The sequence below is a fragment of the Rhipicephalus microplus genome, chromosome X, assembly GCF_043290135.1.
Source record: "Rhipicephalus microplus isolate Deutch F79 chromosome X, USDA_Rmic, whole genome shotgun sequence".
NCBI lineage: Eukaryota > Metazoa > Arthropoda > Arachnida > Ixodida > Ixodidae > Rhipicephalus > Rhipicephalus microplus.
Genome location: NC_134710.1, coordinates 329,259,035 through 329,278,686, shown reverse-complemented (window position 1 = coordinate 329,278,686; position 19,652 = coordinate 329,259,035). Strand labels below are relative to the sequence as shown.

General features: G+C 46.9%; 1 protein-coding gene across 1 annotated transcript; it reads right to left on the bottom strand.

Moving 5' to 3' along the window:
• Nucleotides 1–3,338: 3,338 nt before the first annotated feature.
• Nucleotides 3,339–18,653, bottom strand: LOC142776275 (uncharacterized). Its single transcript, XM_075879633.1, has 5 exons — nucleotides 18,298–18,653; nucleotides 11,805–11,866; nucleotides 10,938–11,042; nucleotides 9,192–9,218; nucleotides 3,339–4,133 (listed from the first exon to the last, which is right to left on the bottom strand). Exons 1-5 carry the CDS (start codon nucleotides 18,392–18,394, stop codon nucleotides 4,083–4,085), a joined length of 342 nt encoding a protein of 113 aa, XP_075735748.1. The 5' UTR covers nucleotides 18,395–18,653; the 3' UTR covers nucleotides 3,339–4,082.
• Nucleotides 18,654–19,652: the final 999 nt, after the last annotated feature.

Genomic DNA, 19,652 nt, shown 5'->3' with positions numbered 1-19,652 from the left:
TATTGTCAATTTTGCCCTCACTGCCCAAATTCTTCCCCAAATTATGTCACTGGCCGAAATTACTGCTCTACAAAACAATACGGTTCAGCCCTTGAGAGTGGATGATTGCTGCACCCAGACCATGAACCAACTCAATCACGTTTCTCGGGCGTCGACGTTGGCCACATGGTACCATCAGACCTTGTTCCTGATCAAGCGGAAGCCCTCCGTCACGTCCTGGAGTCATATGTGACATTTTCGACTTCGCCTGCACGGCCTTAATCCAAACGAGTGTTGTTACTCATCGCATCAATACTGGTGACGCGAGTCCCATTCACCGAAGCCCATACCGTGTTTCCGCGTCCGAGCGTACAGTCATACAACAGGAAGTCAAAAAGATGCTTGCAAAAGACATAATCGAGCCTTCCTGTAGCCCCTGGGCTTCTCCTGTCGTCCTGATCAGAAAGAAGGATGGAACATGGCGCTTTTGTGTAGACTATCGGCATCTCAACAAAATTACGAAGAAAGATGTTTACCCGTTGCCTAGAATCGATGATGCCTTAGACTGCCTTTACGGTGTTACGTATTTTTCCACTATCGACCTTCGAATGGGCTATTGGCAGATCGCTGTAGACGATATGGACCGTGAGAAGACCGCGTTCGTCACTCCTGACGGTCTTTATCACTTCAAAGTTTTGCCCTTCGGTCTCTGTAATGCGCCTGCCACATTAGAAAGAATGATGGACTCATTGCTCCAAGGGTTTAAGTGGTCAACCTGCTTATGTTATTTAGACGACGTTATCGTTTTCTCGCCCGCATTCGACTCCCATCTCGACAGGTAATCGGCGATTCTTGAAGTTTTTCGTCGAACCGGACTTTAATTGATCTCTACGAAATGCCACTTCGCTCGTCGTCAAATAACCGTACTTGGCCACCTCGTCGATGCCGCAGGAGTCCGCCCGGATCCCGAGAAAATTCGCGCCGTCACGGACTTTCCTGTTCCAAAGTCAACAAAGGACGTTCGCAGTTTTGTGGGCTTGTGCTCCTACTTTCGACGGTTTGTTAAGGACTTCGTGATCATTGCACGCCCACTAACAAACCTCCTGAAGAAGGACACCCCGTGTTTCTGGGGCGCTGATCAAGCCTCATCTTTTTCCCAGCTCACGACTCTCCTTACAACACCGCCGATTTTAGCTCATTTCGATCCATCAGCTCCAACCGAGGTTCGCACTGACGCTAGTGGGCATGGCATCGGGGCAATGCTATATATTGCAACACCAACGCGCACATGACCGCGTTATAGCATCTGCAAGCCGACTGCTATCTACCGCCGAGCGCAACTATTCAATCACGGAGCATGAGTGTCTCGCCCTTGTGTGGGCAGTCGCCAAGTTTCGCCCATACTTATACGGGCGTCCATTCCGGGTTGTCACCGACCACCACACGCTCTGCTGGCTGGCCTCACTCAAGAATCCCACAGTACGCCTCGCTCGTTGGACACTACGTTTACAAGAATACACGTTCACCGTAACGTACAAAACAGAGCGGTCGCATCAAGATGAGGATTGTTTATCACGCTACCCTGTGGAAGAAGCTGCCCATACTGACGCCTTTCCAGACCTTCTGTCTGTGACGCAGCTACTCAACTTTGGCCACGAACAACGCCGGGATGCTTCCCTGTGAACCATCATTGACAAGCTTGAGTCAATGCCTCGCGACGCATCTCTACAGATGTTCCTGGTCAAAGACGGGATCCTGTATTGCCGTAACCTCGATCCATATGGCCATGACTTGCTCCCCGTCATACCAGCACATCTTCGTTCGACAGTCCTCAACCAACTTCATGACGCTCTTTTGGCGGGCCACTTGGACGTCTCTCGCACATACGACCGTGTACGTCGTCGTTTCTTTTGGCCTGGTCTTGCCCGTTTTGTTCGACGCTAAGTCACCGCTTGTGAGCCCTACAAGCGCCGCAAAAAGCCATTCTCCCTACCAGCTCGATTCCTTCAGCCAATCGACATTCCCACTGAACCCTTTTTTTCGAGTTGGCCTCGACCTGCTTGGCCCATTCCCGATCTCCAGCTCAGGCAACAAATGGATCGCTGTCGCCACTGACTATGCGACACGGTACGCTTTCACACGAGCACTTCCGACGAGTTGCGCAACCGATGTGGCGGACTTTTTGGTATATAATAATATTTGAGTACACGGAGCTCCACGCCAACTTCTCACTGACCGGGGCTGGACCTTCCTATCAGCTGTCGTTAATGAAATCCTGCGCTCTTGCTCTGCCAAGCACAAGTTTTTCACTTCGTACCATCCGCAAATGAACGGTCTTACTGAGCGCCTCAACCGCACCATAACCGACATGCTTTCTAAATACGTAGCGGCCGACCACCAAGACTGGGACGTTCTTTTGCCATTTGTGACGTTTGCATATAATTCGTCACGTCACGACACTGCCGGCTATTCGCCATTCTATCTTCTATAAGGCCGAGAACCTGCCCTATCCTTTGACACCTTGCTGCCCTCGGTCACTGAGTATGCCAGCGAAGCCATCGCGCGAGCCCACCACGCACGCCAACTCACCCGCAGCCACCTGCAGGCAACACAGGAGCACCAAAGACAGCTCTACGATTCCCATCATCGAAACATGCACTTTTCACCGCGTTCCCTTGTCCTCCTCTGGTCCCCCACTCGGCGTGTAGGGCTTTCTGAAAAACTGCTGTTACGCTACACTGAACCATACCGCGTCGTTCGCCAAGTGACTGATGTTACATACGAGATCGTTCCAGCTGATCCAACGTCATCATCGTCACCTTCGAGTGACATCGTGCACATAGCTCGACTCAAGCCTTATCACCCTCCTTCTACCGCATCCGAGTTGCTCAAGCGCCGAGACGGTGCTTCTACCACCGGGGGGTTATGATACACAACAGCCGGCACAGCCTTGCTGCAAGAAAGAGAAAGACGACGTTAGTGGCTGGTTTTTGATGAACTGTCGCCATCTTGTTCGCCGAGCACGGTCTATCGTATACAATTTAATAAATAAGTTACTCGTAACATTATGTTTTTACAGTGTAGAGCTTATTCAACAATTCGCCCAATAAACGGTTTTGACAAATGTCAATCAGCGCCGCCTGTAACGAATGCCATTTTGGCAAGTGTAAAACAAAATATTTTTTTTTTGCTTTTTGGCGTCACGTAGCAAGTGATCTCATTATGAACTGGTGGCAAGTTATCTTTTCGTCTTCCTTTTTTTTCTTCACGTTTCCATTACATTTACTACTAACATACCCTATACATTCATCGGCATCTTTGTCTGTTAGTTTTAAATATGTACAAAAAAAAACGAGCCGTAAAGTTTGCGCTTTTTTTTATTCGGTCATTATATAATCAGTGGTTTGTGAACGATCTCTTGCACTAAAAAAAGGAAAAGAGGAGTAGTCGATGCTTCTCTGTGAAACGCTAGATGCGCAAGTTGACGATGACCGCCCCTCACCTATAAATCCGAGGACCCCCATATATACCCACTCATACACACGTATTATTTACCACCTATACATCTCTGTCACTCTCGCTCACTCATTTCATTACTCGTTAGAGGCGAGATGCTAAAGGCTCTTGTGCTAAAATTTTCGGTGCACGTTAAAGAACCCCAGATGGTAGACATTTCCGAATACCTCCACTACGGCTTCTTTCATATTCATATCGTATTTTGGGACGTAAAACCCCAAGAGTTTATTATTTGATCCTAGACGTTGGCAAATTTGACGTCAATTTTCTTCGTTCCAAGGCCAGTTATTAACGTGAGAATAGACATACACAGACTCGGGGGGCGAGAAGTGCACGTCTTTGTTAGTGAAACTATAGCGTGGATGAATAATCGTTGAAAGTGAAGTGCGATGTAACCAATTTGACTTTAACGAAGAAAAAGCGCGACAGTGCACCCTTTATTGTCTGAGAGTAAAAGCTGAGGCGACAGTGTTGTCAGCTGGACATTTCGCTGACTTCCTTGTACCGCACGTGCAAGAGGCCCGCTCTGTGAGTACTTAATCTAATTCGGGAATGCATTTGTTCGCAGTACGCTACGGCGCTCCGCTTCAAGAGCTGCAGTCCTTGAGAGCTTTCTTGAACTTCGGCTTGTCCGCTTTCTGAAAAGACAATATTTGCAAGTTTACATGTATAGCGTGGACAGGTCTCTTTGCTATTTTCTGGTCTCGAGACGCATGGGGCTGGGTCGAGGAGCGGTTTTTTGCGGCGTCTACAGAGCCGCTTCGCGCTAACAGCGTATGAAGCAGATGCCAAAGCCGAAACCCGGACTTGAGTGTGCGTTAAATATGCATTAAGAGCAAAGCTGTCAGGCAAACTGTAAAAACGGCAGTGGTACTGCAAAAAAAAAAAAAAACTACGGTGCATCTCCTCGGAGGAAGAGGATGCGAAGCGTCAGCGGTGAGCATGGCGTTGACCCGGTTGAAACGGGCGTCGACGCGGGTGCTGGAAGAACAGTTTGAAGCCAAACTCGGTGTAGCGTTTACTGGAGTAAACGTTTGTTTGAAACACAAAAACACGGGAGGAGGGACGCGTTGAAGATGCTTGCGCTTGGCTTCCTCGGCTCGCGTCTCGTCGGTGTTACCCGCGCGCCGTCTGTATTCTCGAACGCAATCGGCGTTCTTGACTAGCCTCGTCGGTGTCCTTAGTATTCCTCTGCCAACGCTTGCGTTCGGCTTCGCTGGCTCTCGCTTCGTCGGTGTTTCAGGCGCGACGTTGCCATTCGCGAACGCGATCGGCTTCGCTAACCCGCAACGCCGGTGACGGCCGGGGAAGGTACACGCACACTAGTGGGAAGCATGCCCCGGTGGCGTCCTGCCCGTCGGCGTGATCGCGTGGCAAGCAGTGGCGTGCTGTCCACATTGGCGGCGCCACGGGACCACGGCCAGGCTAGACGACGACGCGCGAGCGAGCGCAGCGCGCCTACATGCGGCTTCTTCTCGCCGACAGACGGAGAGGTGGCGTGGGTGAGGAGATGATGTCAACGTGGTTGGCTAGTTGTTCGTAAGAAAAATGAAGAAGGCACCTAATTTCTGTTTGCCTATAGGCGACACGGCGCAGTGCCTTATGGGGGTGGGGGGAAGGAGGGATAAAAATAATAGTAGGAAATAGATGAAGAAATAGAGAGGCAAGCGACGGAAAATAGAAGGAGATAGGAAAGTGGGGATCCAGTCGAAGCAGTCCAAGGGTGGGGCACCACAATGCGAGAGCTGCACGGCGTCAGGAGACCGCGGAGGCCGAACCAATCGGCGGGAGCTACGCTGGCGTTGGAGATCGCGAGGGCACGACCGTCTAACTTGAAATCCTGCAAGCGAATCCAACGTGAGGAGTGGGCTCGAGTGTTGCAAGCGGTGGAGAGGGTAAAACGAGAGAGATGACACAGGGTGAGCGGTGACAGGCTAGGGAGAGAGTGTCGTCACGTGCGTGCACTGCGAGGAAAGGCGTGGCCTACTTGGCCACGCCTTCCCTGGTGCGTTGGGACAGCGTTACACAGGCTAGTCAAAGAGCTGCTTCGCGTCTAAAACTCGCCGCACCATTGCCGAGCAACCACCGAGCGCGTGCTGTGCTCGGCAATGGTACGACGATCTTTTTGCCATATAAACTAAAGAAAACCCAGTGTCACCGGCAAAGCGATGACTGCATTAGCAACAATTCGCAATATTGTAATGGTGATGCCACATGCGCTCTTTTCTATTTTTTGTTACCGCACCATTACACGTGCAACGCTGCCTTGCGCAAACCGCGCTCGAATGACTGGGGGCCATCTAGATAATCTTAGAACCTTCCGATGAGATTACGCGCACACCATGTACATTAGTTTGTTCTGGAACTTGCACGGCCGCTAGCGATAACGCTGCAGAATCTTCGACGGAACAAGTATAAATGCTGCCGCACTTAGCTGTGTGGCAGACTATCGACGGCTGACGCTCGATGTTCGCTGCTATTAGTCTACAGCGTGCATTGCTTGTAGAGTGACGTTTCGTTTTTCGGGCACAGGTTAGCCCAAATAAGAAGTTCACTCATGAAAACAGCGGCTGCTGCCTTCGTCGATATCATGACCTCATGTCCACGACAACGCGAAGGCTTACAGCTAACTCTTTTGAATCCGACATCATGACACCCACTGCTACAAAACGCTCGTGTAAGAAAACAAGTTCGTCCGCTCCATGGAGAAATGTTCTTATTGCACAATCTTTTATAGTTGAGAGCGCACCACGCAGAATGGTTTACGAGCCGTGTGCTGATGCTTGCTGATATCGCGCGCGGCATCTATCGCAACCACGCCTTTGATTTGAATCATAGTTCACAGCTGCTTCTTGAGTGACCCCCCTTTCCCCCGAGTCTTTCCATGCTCGTTCAAGACGGGTGGCGTGTTTTATCTCTGTTTGAGCATTCAACGACAGTTCTAACACGTGGTGCCGTTAACGCGTGCGCCCTCCGAGAATCGGAGATCGGGCGTCTCGTTAAATTTCTGCTTGAACAGTGCTCATCACCTCAGCTTGGGCAATTTTACGCACGGGTAGAACGTATAATTCGCGGGGATCGGTACCAACTTCTAGTTTATGCGGAACGTTGCGGCGACGGCAACTTAATTGCCTAGCAATAGCGTGGCGAGGGCACCTTAATTTTCGCATGGCTTTCATGTCGGATATGGCACTACAATGGCCTGAACACAAGTTCTTTTACATTTATTTTTATAGAAGCCAATGGGTTTAGTATGAAAATAACTTTTATTATTGAGCTCATCTCTAGTCTTGAGTTGCTGTTTATGTTGGATGTGCTGTTTTAATCACATTTTGAATAATGAAACATTATAACATTACATTTTTTTTTCATTCGTCTGAGGTCTAGTAGCTGTCCAGAACGCCACTTATGTTTTTTTTAGTTGCTGCGCTTTCACCTTTGATGTTGTAAGCTTTAATATATATTAATTTTAGGTAAGTCTGGTTGCTTGATCTGCATTGTATGCTCAGTAAAAACCACTGAAACTTCTCGTGTTTACCAGAAAAAAAAATTCTAATCAACAGTGATGTGCGGCCTGAGAAATTCGCCCCAAAACTAAATTTAAATGCTCCGAAACACACCTTTTGCTGCTCCAGAGCTGTTCCAAAACTCATTTTTTACAGCACCAAAGCTGCCGCAAAACCGCATTATTTCTGCTCCCAAAGCTGCTCCAAAAGACGGAAGCCCGCTTGCACCCCTGCATTCTTTAGGCTCTCTCTTGAGGCGTCTGATCACCGCTGTTATTTCTAGTTTTCCACGAAAGTGACAGCACGTTTTGCAATTGCGTAAACGTAGGTGCCTTTCTACAGAAGTATAGGTGTGAAAAAGGGCTATACATGCAGTGAAAGCCGCACCTCGAATAAAAAAAAGAGAGCCGCGGGCTCTTGGGGAGCATCGGAAGAGCTGGTCCATCGCCTCGTCTCAGCGCACGCGGTCCTTTCCTGAGGGTGACTGTTGCACTAAAGTCATGATTAATGCATTGAGATGTGCGCGCTGCTGGAGGCTGTGCAATAGATGGAACCCCCACGTGGAGGGTCACGCGCACATTGTGTACGTATGTCCACGTGTGGGCTTATGTTTGTACGCCTGTGCAACACATTTTCGCCCGGTTCCAACTCGCCAAGCCCATCTGGCTACGCCTGGATGTGCCACATGAAAGAAGTAAAGGATATATAGTTTCGTGCAGTGGCATACCGGCGTGAGTCATTGCCGCTAAATACGAGTGGACATGTGAGTATTCTCTGAAGTCGGTGGCCATTCAGCGGAAGTGGATGTGCGCGTGGTTGCGTTTCGGTAAACGTGAATGAAAGCGAGCAGCAAGTCGGTGCTGGTGAGCACGACCATGCAGGGGCGTAACTTTTAAAGACGATAGATAGTCTTTCTTGGGGACCTTCGACGCAAAAATTTTGGTCTGTCTGTCTGTCTAGCTGCCTGTCTGTACATTTGTCTGTTTGTCCGCGGTAACGATACCCCAAACGGGACCAAACGATACCTCTAACTGTCAACCCCATCCGCAGCGCCCACCAATATTGCTCAAGTTTCAGGGTTCGTACTTGTGCGATCGTCAATTAAAAGCAATCATAGTGCATATCTGAGGCACCATAGAAACACGTCGATATTTTGTATGTGTGTCTTTATACTAGAGAAGGCATACATCAGTAATTCTAAGGACCATAGCGCTTATCACGCTGCGCTGACGATGCAACGCTTGCACGAAAAGGTAAGTGTTTCTAACGCTTTGCTAAGACCATAGAGTTTCCTAAAATCAACGAGAGGGGACTCTGGCGCTGCGATCGTTCAGTGACCATGGGAATGATGTGTAGTACACACATTTGCCTAGTCTTCGTACTTGCGGGCGGTGAATCGTACTTGCCTCTTCGTTTATTGCTGGTTATGGTTTTGTTTTGAAGAAAAGAAAGAACCCTTTTGAGCTTTGTGACCCAATTCAAAATGGTAAGCCTAAAAAAATAAGCTTCTGAAGCGCAAACTCTGAACATTTGCTTTTTTTTCGTGAAAAAACACATCCATGTCACACGTACACACACGGAGCCAGAAGCAGGCCAGAAGTACGAAGATAAGACAAATGTGTGTACTACCCAGCATTCCCATGCTCGCTGAAGCACCGTGCGTTGCAGCTACTATAGACACTAGCGCCAGAGTTCCCCCTAGTGTATATTAGGAAACTCAATGGCCAAGACGACACGGTGGTGGCACCTAACCGTTGCCTTGCGTTCTACACCTTGTTGCCTTGAGACGGGCGCGTACATCGCGCGCTTCGTTTTTCGAGATAACTGCCAGATAGCGCCCATGTCTCACTTGTGACGTGACTTGATGCTCTCGTTCGCCTCCGCTGCACGCTCGAGGCACTCTAACGCAGCGGAGAGTGCCTCGAGCGTGCAGATGCGCCTCCAGAATACCATTCACCGATTTTCTTGGGCAGAACATCAAATAAACGTTTTGTTCGCTCTCTCCAGACGCAAGACTATCGTCTTTCGACGACATTTCAAGGGTAGCATGCAGATATGGGGTCAAACTTTTTTAGAGGGGAGGTTTATCAGGTTAAAGGTGAGGAAATTACAGTTTTGTAAAGGGCACAAAACTTAATTTTTGCCATGCCTCCATCAGGTTCTATATATCTTGACTGAACGCCTACTTACAGTTTGCTGGTTCGTGAATTCTGTAATCTGAAAAAAAAAGAGCTTATAATTACTTCATAATTTCTTCAAAAAGTGCAAGTCTGTTATTTCAGAACATAAGAGCGGGCAAAATTTTTACAGCAGTCTGCGCGCATTTCCAAGAGTACTGCGAGGAGTGGCAGATTAGTTAAACTTATAAATTTCGCTTGGGACGTCCCAAGTGCACTTTAAGTTTAAATAATATGTCGTAGCAACTAACCCATACTACACACGCTTATAGAGCAGTATGGTGTTTGTTAACAGCAGAGACAAGCCAATCTATTTTTCGGCAACTGAGATTTGTTTACACCATCCTTAATGACTTTCGACTATAGCAACACAGCATGCTAGTTACCCCTTTCTTCAGTCACTGCATAGCAGGCGCAGTTGACTTGTTCACACCACTTTAAATGCTGAGACATTGTCACCAAGAGTAAGCTTCGGCCAGTAGAAGCTTAGTATTCTCCTTGAATGTTATCCGTCCCAGAGCTTTGAAATTAAGTGCCAGGGGTTCATCATAAAAGCGAACTTGCAGAAAATGTTTGAAATTCTTAGCAATAAGTCCCATTTATTCTGCGTGCAGGGGTCATCTCCTGATTTACCTAGATTACTCACGTAAAATTGAAAGTTCGGCATATAATTATTACGCAACGTTTTTGGTAATACATAATTTTGAAGTTATCAAAAGCAAGATAGAACAACTTAACGCTGTCATATAATTGTCTTAATCTTCATTTGCACGCAATAATACCGACTTTACAGTAAGTAATCTTGAGCAAATCCCAAGCTTCGCTCATGATTATTAGTTTGTCGGGTATAAACCGAAATGGTCGGGCTCGTGTAAGATATGGAATGCAGAAGTTATATGCGAAGGAACTAGATATTTATCATGAAATTTTATTCTGTGGATCGTTACTCACTGTGGAACTCCAGGCAATACGTTTTCTGATATTAGGACGCACAGTCTATAACAAAATAATCAATTTCTAACAGTGGTAGCAAAAAAAGTACGCACAGGGCAACTTATGTCACAAGTCACTGTCAAATTCACAGAAAACAATTTCTACAAGAGTAAAATAGTTGTGCTTGAGTTTACGATGTGTTTCAACATGTGTTTTTGTTTAGTGCATTGCAGAGTGTACAATTGAGTGTAAATGAATTGCAGGTGACAGGGTTCAACTTTTGTGTATTGTCCGACTATATGCTCTTCTGAGCACTATGGGAACAAATTTAAGTGAGCGCGCTTCTACCCATTTTCTCATTTACCCCATTTCTTATGTGTTTGCTTAAGCCGGTGATTATTTCCTGAGTAGTGTATACGTATTGTTTATTTGTTTGACGCAGAGAACAGACTGGACACAAGCGTAATCACAGTTTTTTGTCTACGTGCGCACAAGCGAAATGCGACGAAACAAAAACAACATGACGCCAACAGCATGAGCTCATTTCGCACCCATAAAATTTGCGTGGGCCGCTTTAGCGGTTACTCGATAAAGGCCGTTCCACGCGCTTCTCGCACAGCCGCAACACACGTGCCGGGACCCTACCGCACACAAGCGGGGACAAATAAGCCAATTGGCAACGCTGCGGAGGGTGAAAGAGCGTCGCCAATTGGCTTGTTTGTCCCCCGCTTGCGTGCGGTAGGGGTCCCGGCACATGCGTTGCGGCTGTGCGGGAAGCGCGTGGAATGGCTTTAACCACATCTTCTGCCGTGGTTGTGCGGCTTACCAGGGTCTCGCCTGCCCCTGGGGAGGCACTGCACATCGACAGAACGGCCTGGGCCGGTGGCTTGCCTCCGAACATGGCCTTGGTAGTCTCCCACAACTCCAGCGTCTGCGAGACACGCGTGCAGGGGAAGCCATTTTTCTCAGGATTTGATGGGCGCATTTTTGAATATAGTAAGAAAATGTTTAATCCTCAAAATGATGTCACGGAAAGTTCCGGTCTGATGTAACACAGTGGCTGTGCCCTCTGCGCGCTGGGAGGGGTCAGTTTCAATATTGTCCTTAAATTTTGTTGAATTTTTCGAATTGCGCGCCACTATTGTGATTTACAGAAAATAAATACGCCATAAATTGTGGTGGCTCTATATAACTTTCCCGTACGGGCAACTGCTCACGAGTCGATAAATAATATTGGAATATGCCTGCCTTCGTTAATTAGTCGCTTCGGCATCACTTCAGCTGCGGCAATGAATTATATATATATATAGTCTTCGTGTGTGAATACGACAGGAGCTTGATTGTCATAGTTTTTAATGAAAGAAATTGTATTTTCCGTAAAAAAAAAAACCCGCTTGCACATCAGCTGAACAGATTCAGCTACAGGAAAAAAGTGTAGCGAACCTAACGAAGAACTTGCAAAGTCTTAGTATAGACTGTATCGAAATAGACTTACACAGTACATTCGAAGTGATGAACAGCAGTTTTGCTTTATACATGAGGTATAGGTTGCTCATAGTGGCATGCATTTAAGTATCTTTCTTTTTTTTTGTTATTTGCCCCCAAAGTTCTCGACTTATATGACAGTGCATGGACACAAGCGCAGTAATATACCTATAGCGGCTTGAAAGGGCGCCTTCTCACGCTTGCTTACCCCTTTCGGTGATTTCGACAAAATGCAGTCCAACATCTCCGAAATCTTTGCTTCGTCCATCTCTGCAAATATAAAGCCAAAATTGCAGAGGATTAGGCACACATCTGAGAACAGGCTCAGCTGGTATAAGCAACGTGCAATAGAGCTTTCCCGTGTGTGAGTTCAGCGCCATAACGCATGGCCTAGCCTGTAAAAAAAAGCTATATTGAAGCACGGCCGAACTAGCAGTTGGAACGGTGCAACTTAATTGGGACGGACCACTGCAAGAAAAACAGCTCCCTCTGGTCAGTGGTGCGTGCACGCGCTCGTGTCCTCTGAAAGAGTGGCGGAAATTGTGCTTGTGGTTGCGACCACAAGCGCGTTTTGTCGCGCAAAGTTCACGACATATCATGGCGGAATTTCTTTCGAGACTCGTGCAGCATTTAGGTGTTTGTTAAAGAATGTTCAGTATGGCTGCTGACGCATCTTGGGCACATATCCGTAAATAAGTGTCCTCAAAGGTCTTAATGTATATAAAAAACTCTTTAGATGTGATTGTCTTATGAATTGATGCGGTCTCCGTAGATGTGATTGCAATATGAGGATATGTTAGGAATTGTTGCAGTACCATAGATATATGTGGGCACGAAACAGGCGTGTTGCAGGGCAGTTTGCTTTAGGCGTAGGGGGCATCCTTTGCAACGATTTATTTTTACAGAAAAGCTGGTAGTATGTGGTGCGGGCATCTCGTCTGTGTGTGTGGGCGAAGACCCGTGGTGCGCGTATGTGCCGCCGAAATGGGACGAACTCCACTACTTACTTACACTGGTGCACTGAAAATGAACACCGCACGCAAGCGTATGCGGCAAGCCAGTCAAGACTACGCTTGTCTGGGCAAAAAGATGAATTTAATCGGTAAATGTTTGAAATTGCGAGTTATTTCTATGTCGTGTTCTGAATATCTCCGCTGGCCACACACTTTTACAGAGTGTGCAATCAGATTTTCTTGTACGCATTGTTGTCTGGTTGCACGACGGTTAAAACAAACTTACGAACAACATGCGTAGAAAATCTTGCGTAGCTTTATTTTCTTCAAGTTTAAACCACTACCACCCGGAACGACTGAATTATAAGAGATTTAGAAATGGGGGAACTTGTGCGACGCCTGACTGGAAAATAGACGCCTGCCTTTGAGTTATACTTATATATCACTGAAGCAATTTCATTTCGAATTCTCAGCTAGCCGTTTCAGATATTCTACTGGATAGCGACGAAGTCTTATTGGGGGGAAAGATAAGAAGAGCGGAACAGTTGGAATACCGCTCAAGCTGAAGGCGCTTGAGCTTTGCCTTCAAGAGTATAGAACACAATCGCGTAATGTTCGCATAGTCTTCTCAATCCTTATAGCCTAGCTTCGCGTGTTGGTCGAAACGTAAACTGGGCCATAATTAAGAAAAAGACACGCCAACATGTTATGAGGAACTCTCCTAGAATGCCCACTCTTCCGAAGAGTGAATTAGCGAAGGCGATAGGCGCACTTACGGAGCTGCAGGCCTTGTTGATGCTGTGTTTGATGATGTTGATTAATTATTCAAAGTGCCTTACAAAGCCTTCCAGACATTAGACCAAGTGTCGGGAATTTTTTTAACTGCTATACGCATTGGAGTCTTTCAGTCTGCATTATAAAAACACTTTTTAGGAATATTTGAGCATTGTAAAACAAGTCTTACTTTGTTAATTTTTAATAATTACACGTATTATCAAGTGTGCCTTTCACCAACCCTCCCGACTCGAACTCCTCTCCCTAAAATTATCATAATTATTTATATAGACATGGAAGCTTCCACCAGTGCAATGAATCAAAAAGAATGAAATTAGATTAATATTAAAACGTAGAGATTAAATAACCAAATAATTATGCACTAACACAAAGCGTACATTCGTATAGCAGGCAGCCGCATTGTCTTGTGGCACGATCTTGCTTATTGAGGCTCATAGTGGCCCCACTGATGTGATAACTTATAAGTGTGCGAAGTTTTAATTGAAAATGTTTATTAGCAAAACACGTTATGACTGTTCGCGAAGGGATAACACCAGTATTATATGTTTTGAGAAATTACACAAAAAATTCCAACAGGTGTCGCGAATAAACTAGGTAGTCTAGGATGCCTCCATACGAGCGCGCGCGTATCGAGACACCCTAAGGTAATAGGGATTCTTCGAATTCTTCATATTTGTAGCCAGTCACACCACGAACCTTAGTATGTGCCTTTGTTCGAGGTGCAGTTTTCCTTTTCTTTTTTTTTTTGTAGCTTGCTTTGCTGCATCAAAGTCATCAAGAGATCTCTTGGCGATGCGGTGCCGATCATTCGTGAGGCAATTTTTTGCGGTTTAGAGCAAACTTGGCTCAAAATATCAAATTTTTATTTTGTGGACAATATTTAAATTACACACAACGTCATACAGAGCAAATTTCACGGTTGGCAGGCCCACATTCGCGTACTTGAGAGAAAACAACACACGTACGACGTGGCGCGTTCACCTTGTGAGAAACTTGTGGTTTGTATGACTTAATATGATAGTTTTGATAATTTAAAAAGCATTGTAAAAGCAATGTAAAAGCAATGTAAAAGCCAAAAGGGCGAAACAGTGAATGCGATAGCAACATATTTGAATGTTTTACGAAGCAAGGCTAGCATCCGATTTCATGTAACCCTACAAAACGCTGGTGTAAAGGCACGTTTACACTAGAGCGACACGACACTGACACGACCCCGACGAATCCACGAGGCCGACACAGACCATGGACCGACGAGTCACCCACCGAAGAAGTCACCGGACCTAATGGGCACACTAGGCTGACGACGACGCCTCAAAAGACACCGTGTTGTCGTATTGTAACATAATGACAGACGGAAAACACCTGCAAAACGCATCAGCAGACCAGTCGTCGTCTGCTGGTGAGCAAAAATTTACCCATGTAGTTGCTTGGAACCACCACGAAGGGGAAAATCTTGGGGGAGATAACAATGCCCCCTCCGAGGCTCCCAAGGCGTTTGAATAAGGCATCTTGCCTACCCTACGGAAGTCTTTTCTTCACTTCCCTTTTGCGTATCCCCACCCCCGTCCCTCGACGCCGTGGATTATGGCGGGGACTACGTGGGTAGCTGGATAGGGACAATGGCAGAGAAGAGAGCATGGCTGAAAATGAGGTGCAGGTGTGCAAGTTTTTTTCGGTGTCACTGCGTGTGCCTCCAGTATGACTGGAATTGGTTAATGAAAGGCTGCGAGCACGACAAAGCACAGACGGAGTCTTCCTGAGACCATGCATCAGCGGACTGTTTGTGTCATTGTAGTGTAAATATGACGACGAAAGCCAGAAGACACTCCCAAAGACAACCGGCAGATCAAAATTGATGGTCGTGTATCTCTAGTGTACACGCGCCTAAATCATTTCATCCCTGAATTTTTCAAACCAGCAGATATTTTTTGTTTCTCGTTGAGTTGGAGTTACTACAACCTGAAAAAGTCAGTCAGTCAGTCAGTCAGTCAGTCAGTCAGTCAGTCAGTCAGTCAGTCAGTCAGTCAGTCAGTCAGTCAGTCAGTCAGTCAGTCAGTCAGTCAAGAACTTTATTAAATGATCCTGAGTAGTTTAAGCCACCAGGGTATCCATGAGGGACACTCTAGCAGCCGCTACTGTAGGCAACGCCTGCGTCGGGGCAGGAACGTGGAAGTGTTCCCCAGTTCTTGGGCCCTCTGGACTGCCTTTTGTTGATTTCTGAGACTGGGGCTCCTGAGTGCCTTCTCCCAGTCGGACTCACTGGTGAGAGGTCCTCGAGGTAACGCGGGACATTGCCAGAGCATGTGTTCGAGTGAACAGTACACTTCTGAGAAGTCTGGGCATTGTGAATCTATGTCTGAGTTCTAACGGCTGAGTCGGCCCGTGATGGGAACGACTTGTTTGTAGCATGCGAAAAGCTACCTCTTGCACGCGTTCGAGCTTTGCCTGTGGTAAATAGTACTGGCTTCTATCGTTTCAGTAGTAGGAGATAATTTCGTGAAAGGTGAGTAAAGGATCATTAAACTGTACGTCTGGGCCCAGCTCTTCGGTGGCTGATTGGTTGTCGCGGCGGGTCAGTTCTCGCGCTCGATCATGATCCATTTCGTTGAGGTTGGGTTGCTGTGGGTGGACCTCTTTGCCCATGCGGCCAGGAAACCAAGAGAGGTAGTGGAAGCCCATGTATTTGCGTGTTTGTAGAATGTGGGCTGCTTCTCGATTGATGTTGCTACTTTCGTAAGCCCGAATGGCGCCGCGAGAGTCTGTGAAGATATGGGTGTGTGAGGGTCGACCATCGCTAAAGCTATAGCAACCTGCTCGGCTATGGCGCTCGTTGCTAGCCTAACCAAGGCGGCTGAGCGTAGGGCTCCGTCGCCATCTACTACCGCTAGTGCGAAGGTGGAGGAGTCATTGTATTGCGCCGCATTGACGAAGATGGTCGAAGCGCGGGCCAGGCCGCGGGCCGCATTGACGAAGCGCGGGCCAGGCCTTTGCGTCTGCCTCTGTTGTGTTGCGGGTGAACATTTCACAGAAATGGGTTTACCATGTAGGTAGTGTGGACAGCTCTGGGGAGGGTTACTGTGCGTTCAAGGTAGGGATGTGGGGACATGCCATCCTCGCTTAGAAAAACATGAAAATATTTTTTGTGCATCCCATCAGTGTACAAGAAAAATGGCTCCATGACCTTAATATAGGACACCAGGGCTTAGTGGTTGTAAAGGTAAATGTGGTGAATTTATTACATCTATGTATTTAAGCCTGTTAGTTCAAATTATCGTTATTACATATCAGTTACAGCACCTAACTGTCCAATAGCAAGTCTTTGCTCTCATGATACATAGCTCCTCATTGCACTTGAATGGCCACCGTCTACTTATTGAACACTTTGAACGATCCAACATCATAAAAAATTGCCGAACTCTGCTTCGCAGCGCCAGTATTAATTCCTCACATGTTCGCAAGGGAAACCTGATTCAACTAAACTTTATCGTCATCTTCTTCTAGCTTCATCGCCATTACTATATTTCATAAAACAAATTAAAATTTAATACGTATACTATCTCACCATTACACACCCCTTAAATAGTATTTAGGCAATTTGAGCAGGTTTCTAGACTAGAATAACAAGAAATCGGGAGCTTTTACAATATCTACACATCTGGATTAGCCTAACCGCCTCCTCCCTAACTGTCGTGTCTCCTCCCTAACTTCATATTTCGCCATAGCTGGAGCAGTTTTTCAATAAGGACTACACAGATGTCGCCACTTGACTTTATCAACTAAGGACAGCGTCCTCAGTATTGCAGTGACGTAATGACCTTGTCCATTCATGCTATGACTTATATGTATAATCATACTGCTGGAAGTCTTCCGGGTACCCACCGAAAAATGGGCACCAGTTGCGAGAACAAAAAATGAATGACAATTTTTCTCGTTAATTCGCTTAATTACTTTGAAGCGGATGAATTTAGCGCATGTGGCCATAATAACAACAAAAAACCCGAGAAACCAGAGAAACGTTTTTATGACGGAAATAAAGCAATTCACATAGATTGAGATTTAGCTTTAGGCTAACCTGCAAATAGTACATAGATGTGTTGTGAGAACAGAGACTGGTCGGGTTGGGAAAGAAAGGTAGTACGTTTGTAACGTTGCTTTCCTTGAAATATTATGTACTTCAGATGCACGTTCATTGAGCTATTTCATAAAATAAACTAGATATACATGCTTGGCTGAGCGCAGGCTTCCCTGCTGTCAGGCAGGAAAACCTGTGTCTCATGGCTTATACTGGTGTAGTGAAATAAGCTTGTCAATTGCTCAAAGACCTAGTTTTCTTAACACTGTGGTTGCCAACTATAGGAACCGAGATTAGGTCCTCTCCAACCATGCGAGTGGCGGTGAGCGAAAAGACAAGGAACCCGTTCATGGCGACGGCCGGAGCAGAACTGAGCTTTATTCTCTTCTAACCACGGAGCACGCTGCACGTGCAGGGGCGTGCACATGCCCCTGATCACGCCATAATTAATAGGTGGCCGATGAAGATGACGATGACCGCTAGACCAACAAATAAAAAAGAAGTTGCGCATGGTCTGATACGCCGCACATGCAGCGCAGTTTAAGGTGCGTCTGCCGGCTTTATACAGGGGCATTCACACTCTAGGATTATTTCACGTTTCGAAAGCCTTTGTGCGGCAAGTGCACGTATGCCAATGATAGGTATAATGAAAAGGTGGCGTTCACGTCACCTTACTATACATTTCACATTTAGTTTCAACGCGGTTAGAAGCGACATGGATAAAGCTTCCGGCATGGCGAAAACAAGTTGACCAAGAGGTTTGCCAATGCGTATGCACTTTGACAAAATAGCTGCTTGGGCAAGTTGGTGACGTAATGGCACAACGTGGCGACTTCGGCACTGCGTATACAACAGCGATGTGTGCACGTGCTCGTACGTACCGCAGATATTCCCTTTCAGTTGCGCCAGGGAGTCCTCGGTGAAAAGCAACAGGACCGCCGCGGTGGCGAGAAGAATCCTCGCGGTCCAGAACGCCATGTTCCCGACTTGTTCGCTCTCGTCAGTGCGCGAGGTTCGAGTGCGCAGTGGGGCAGATGAACTTCGATGTGTTCTTTCTCGAATAACCACGGTGGCACGCCGTATTTCAAGGGTGTCCCCCCTCTGAACTCACCTACAATGTTGATCCAAGCGTTCGCGCCGTTAACACGTGCGTGCTGTCGTTAAGGGAACCACATCATTTGTCTTACCGTTGGTGCCTTAATTATGCAGCAGGCCGCAACATTCAAGGCAGAATTGTTAACGTACCCTCAAAGGAAAAAAATTAAAAGAACAATCTTCCCTTCCTTCTTTTTCTCTGCTATCCCAACGAGGCCGCGCTTGAATATGTAACGAATTCCCCTGTGGTGGTCTCATGTTGGCAGAGCTGTTTAAGGCGTGGTGTTGTGCGTATCTACCGCTGTTGGCATGCCACTGGATCAGAAAACGAACCACTCGAACGTGCTTCGACGTCGCAAGTGTGCGCATATGCAAAAATAAGTACGTCTACCGCGAGAAAGTCTACCATTTTAGAAGCTGGACCACCAGTGGTATATATACTGCCCTAGTGCGCGGCCCTATACCGTCTTGTAGAAGCGAGTCAAAAGTCGACCGTTAACTCGACCACGCTCGCACCATCACACCTGAGAGTACGCTGCTTTCCTCGGAAGCCATGTAGGCGCTGCGGGCAGTCATCACGAAGCGGTAACGAGGTCAAGGATGCAGGATAGAACCGAGGCCTTGTTCTGAGTGGCCGAAGATATACTATAGTTTTCAGACGGAGAGAGCTCCGGGATAAAATTAAGCAACATTATTATGGATGTAAGATTTGTTGATGCATTTAGCAAAAAATTAATTGCAAAAACTGAACACGAAAAATTATGTCCGCGGTGTCACACAAAGCTAAAGATCATATGTTGCGAAGATGCAATGATCTATGAAAGGGTTGGCTGATGGCTCCACGGAAATAGTTAGCGGGGCGCGCCGTCCATATAGCCTTTCTTCCGGTTTGCAAAAAGCAACATCACTTTTAACTCATTAGCTGCATTCGAGGCAAGCAATGTTCGGAGTTGCCTCAGCCCATCTGTATGCTGCACTTTGACGCGAGTCATCAGGTGCGTCTACTAGAGCATGGCGTCCGGAGGCATGAAACGTGGATCATAGTCCAAGTCATGGAAGACACCTCTAAATCACAGTACACAGCAAAGGCCCTGGCCACGACCTTGAGTGCGACACAAGCAGCTCACAAGCGGTGGTCCAG

Bases quoted from the DNA above. Each gene is read 5' to 3' on its own strand.
- LOC142776275 (XM_075879633.1), bottom strand. From the start codon at position 18,394: ATGGCGTTCTGGACCGCGAGGATTCTTCTCGCCACCGCGGCGGTCCTG. The intron at 11,867-18,297 runs GTACGTACGAGC...TTATATTTGCAG, and splicing joins ACTGAAAGGGAATATCTGCG to AGATGGACGAAGCAAAGATT. The intron at 11,043-11,804 runs GTAAGCAAGCGT...CGTGTCTCGCAG, and splicing joins TGTCGAAATCACCGAAAGGG to ACGCTGGAGTTGTGGGAGAC.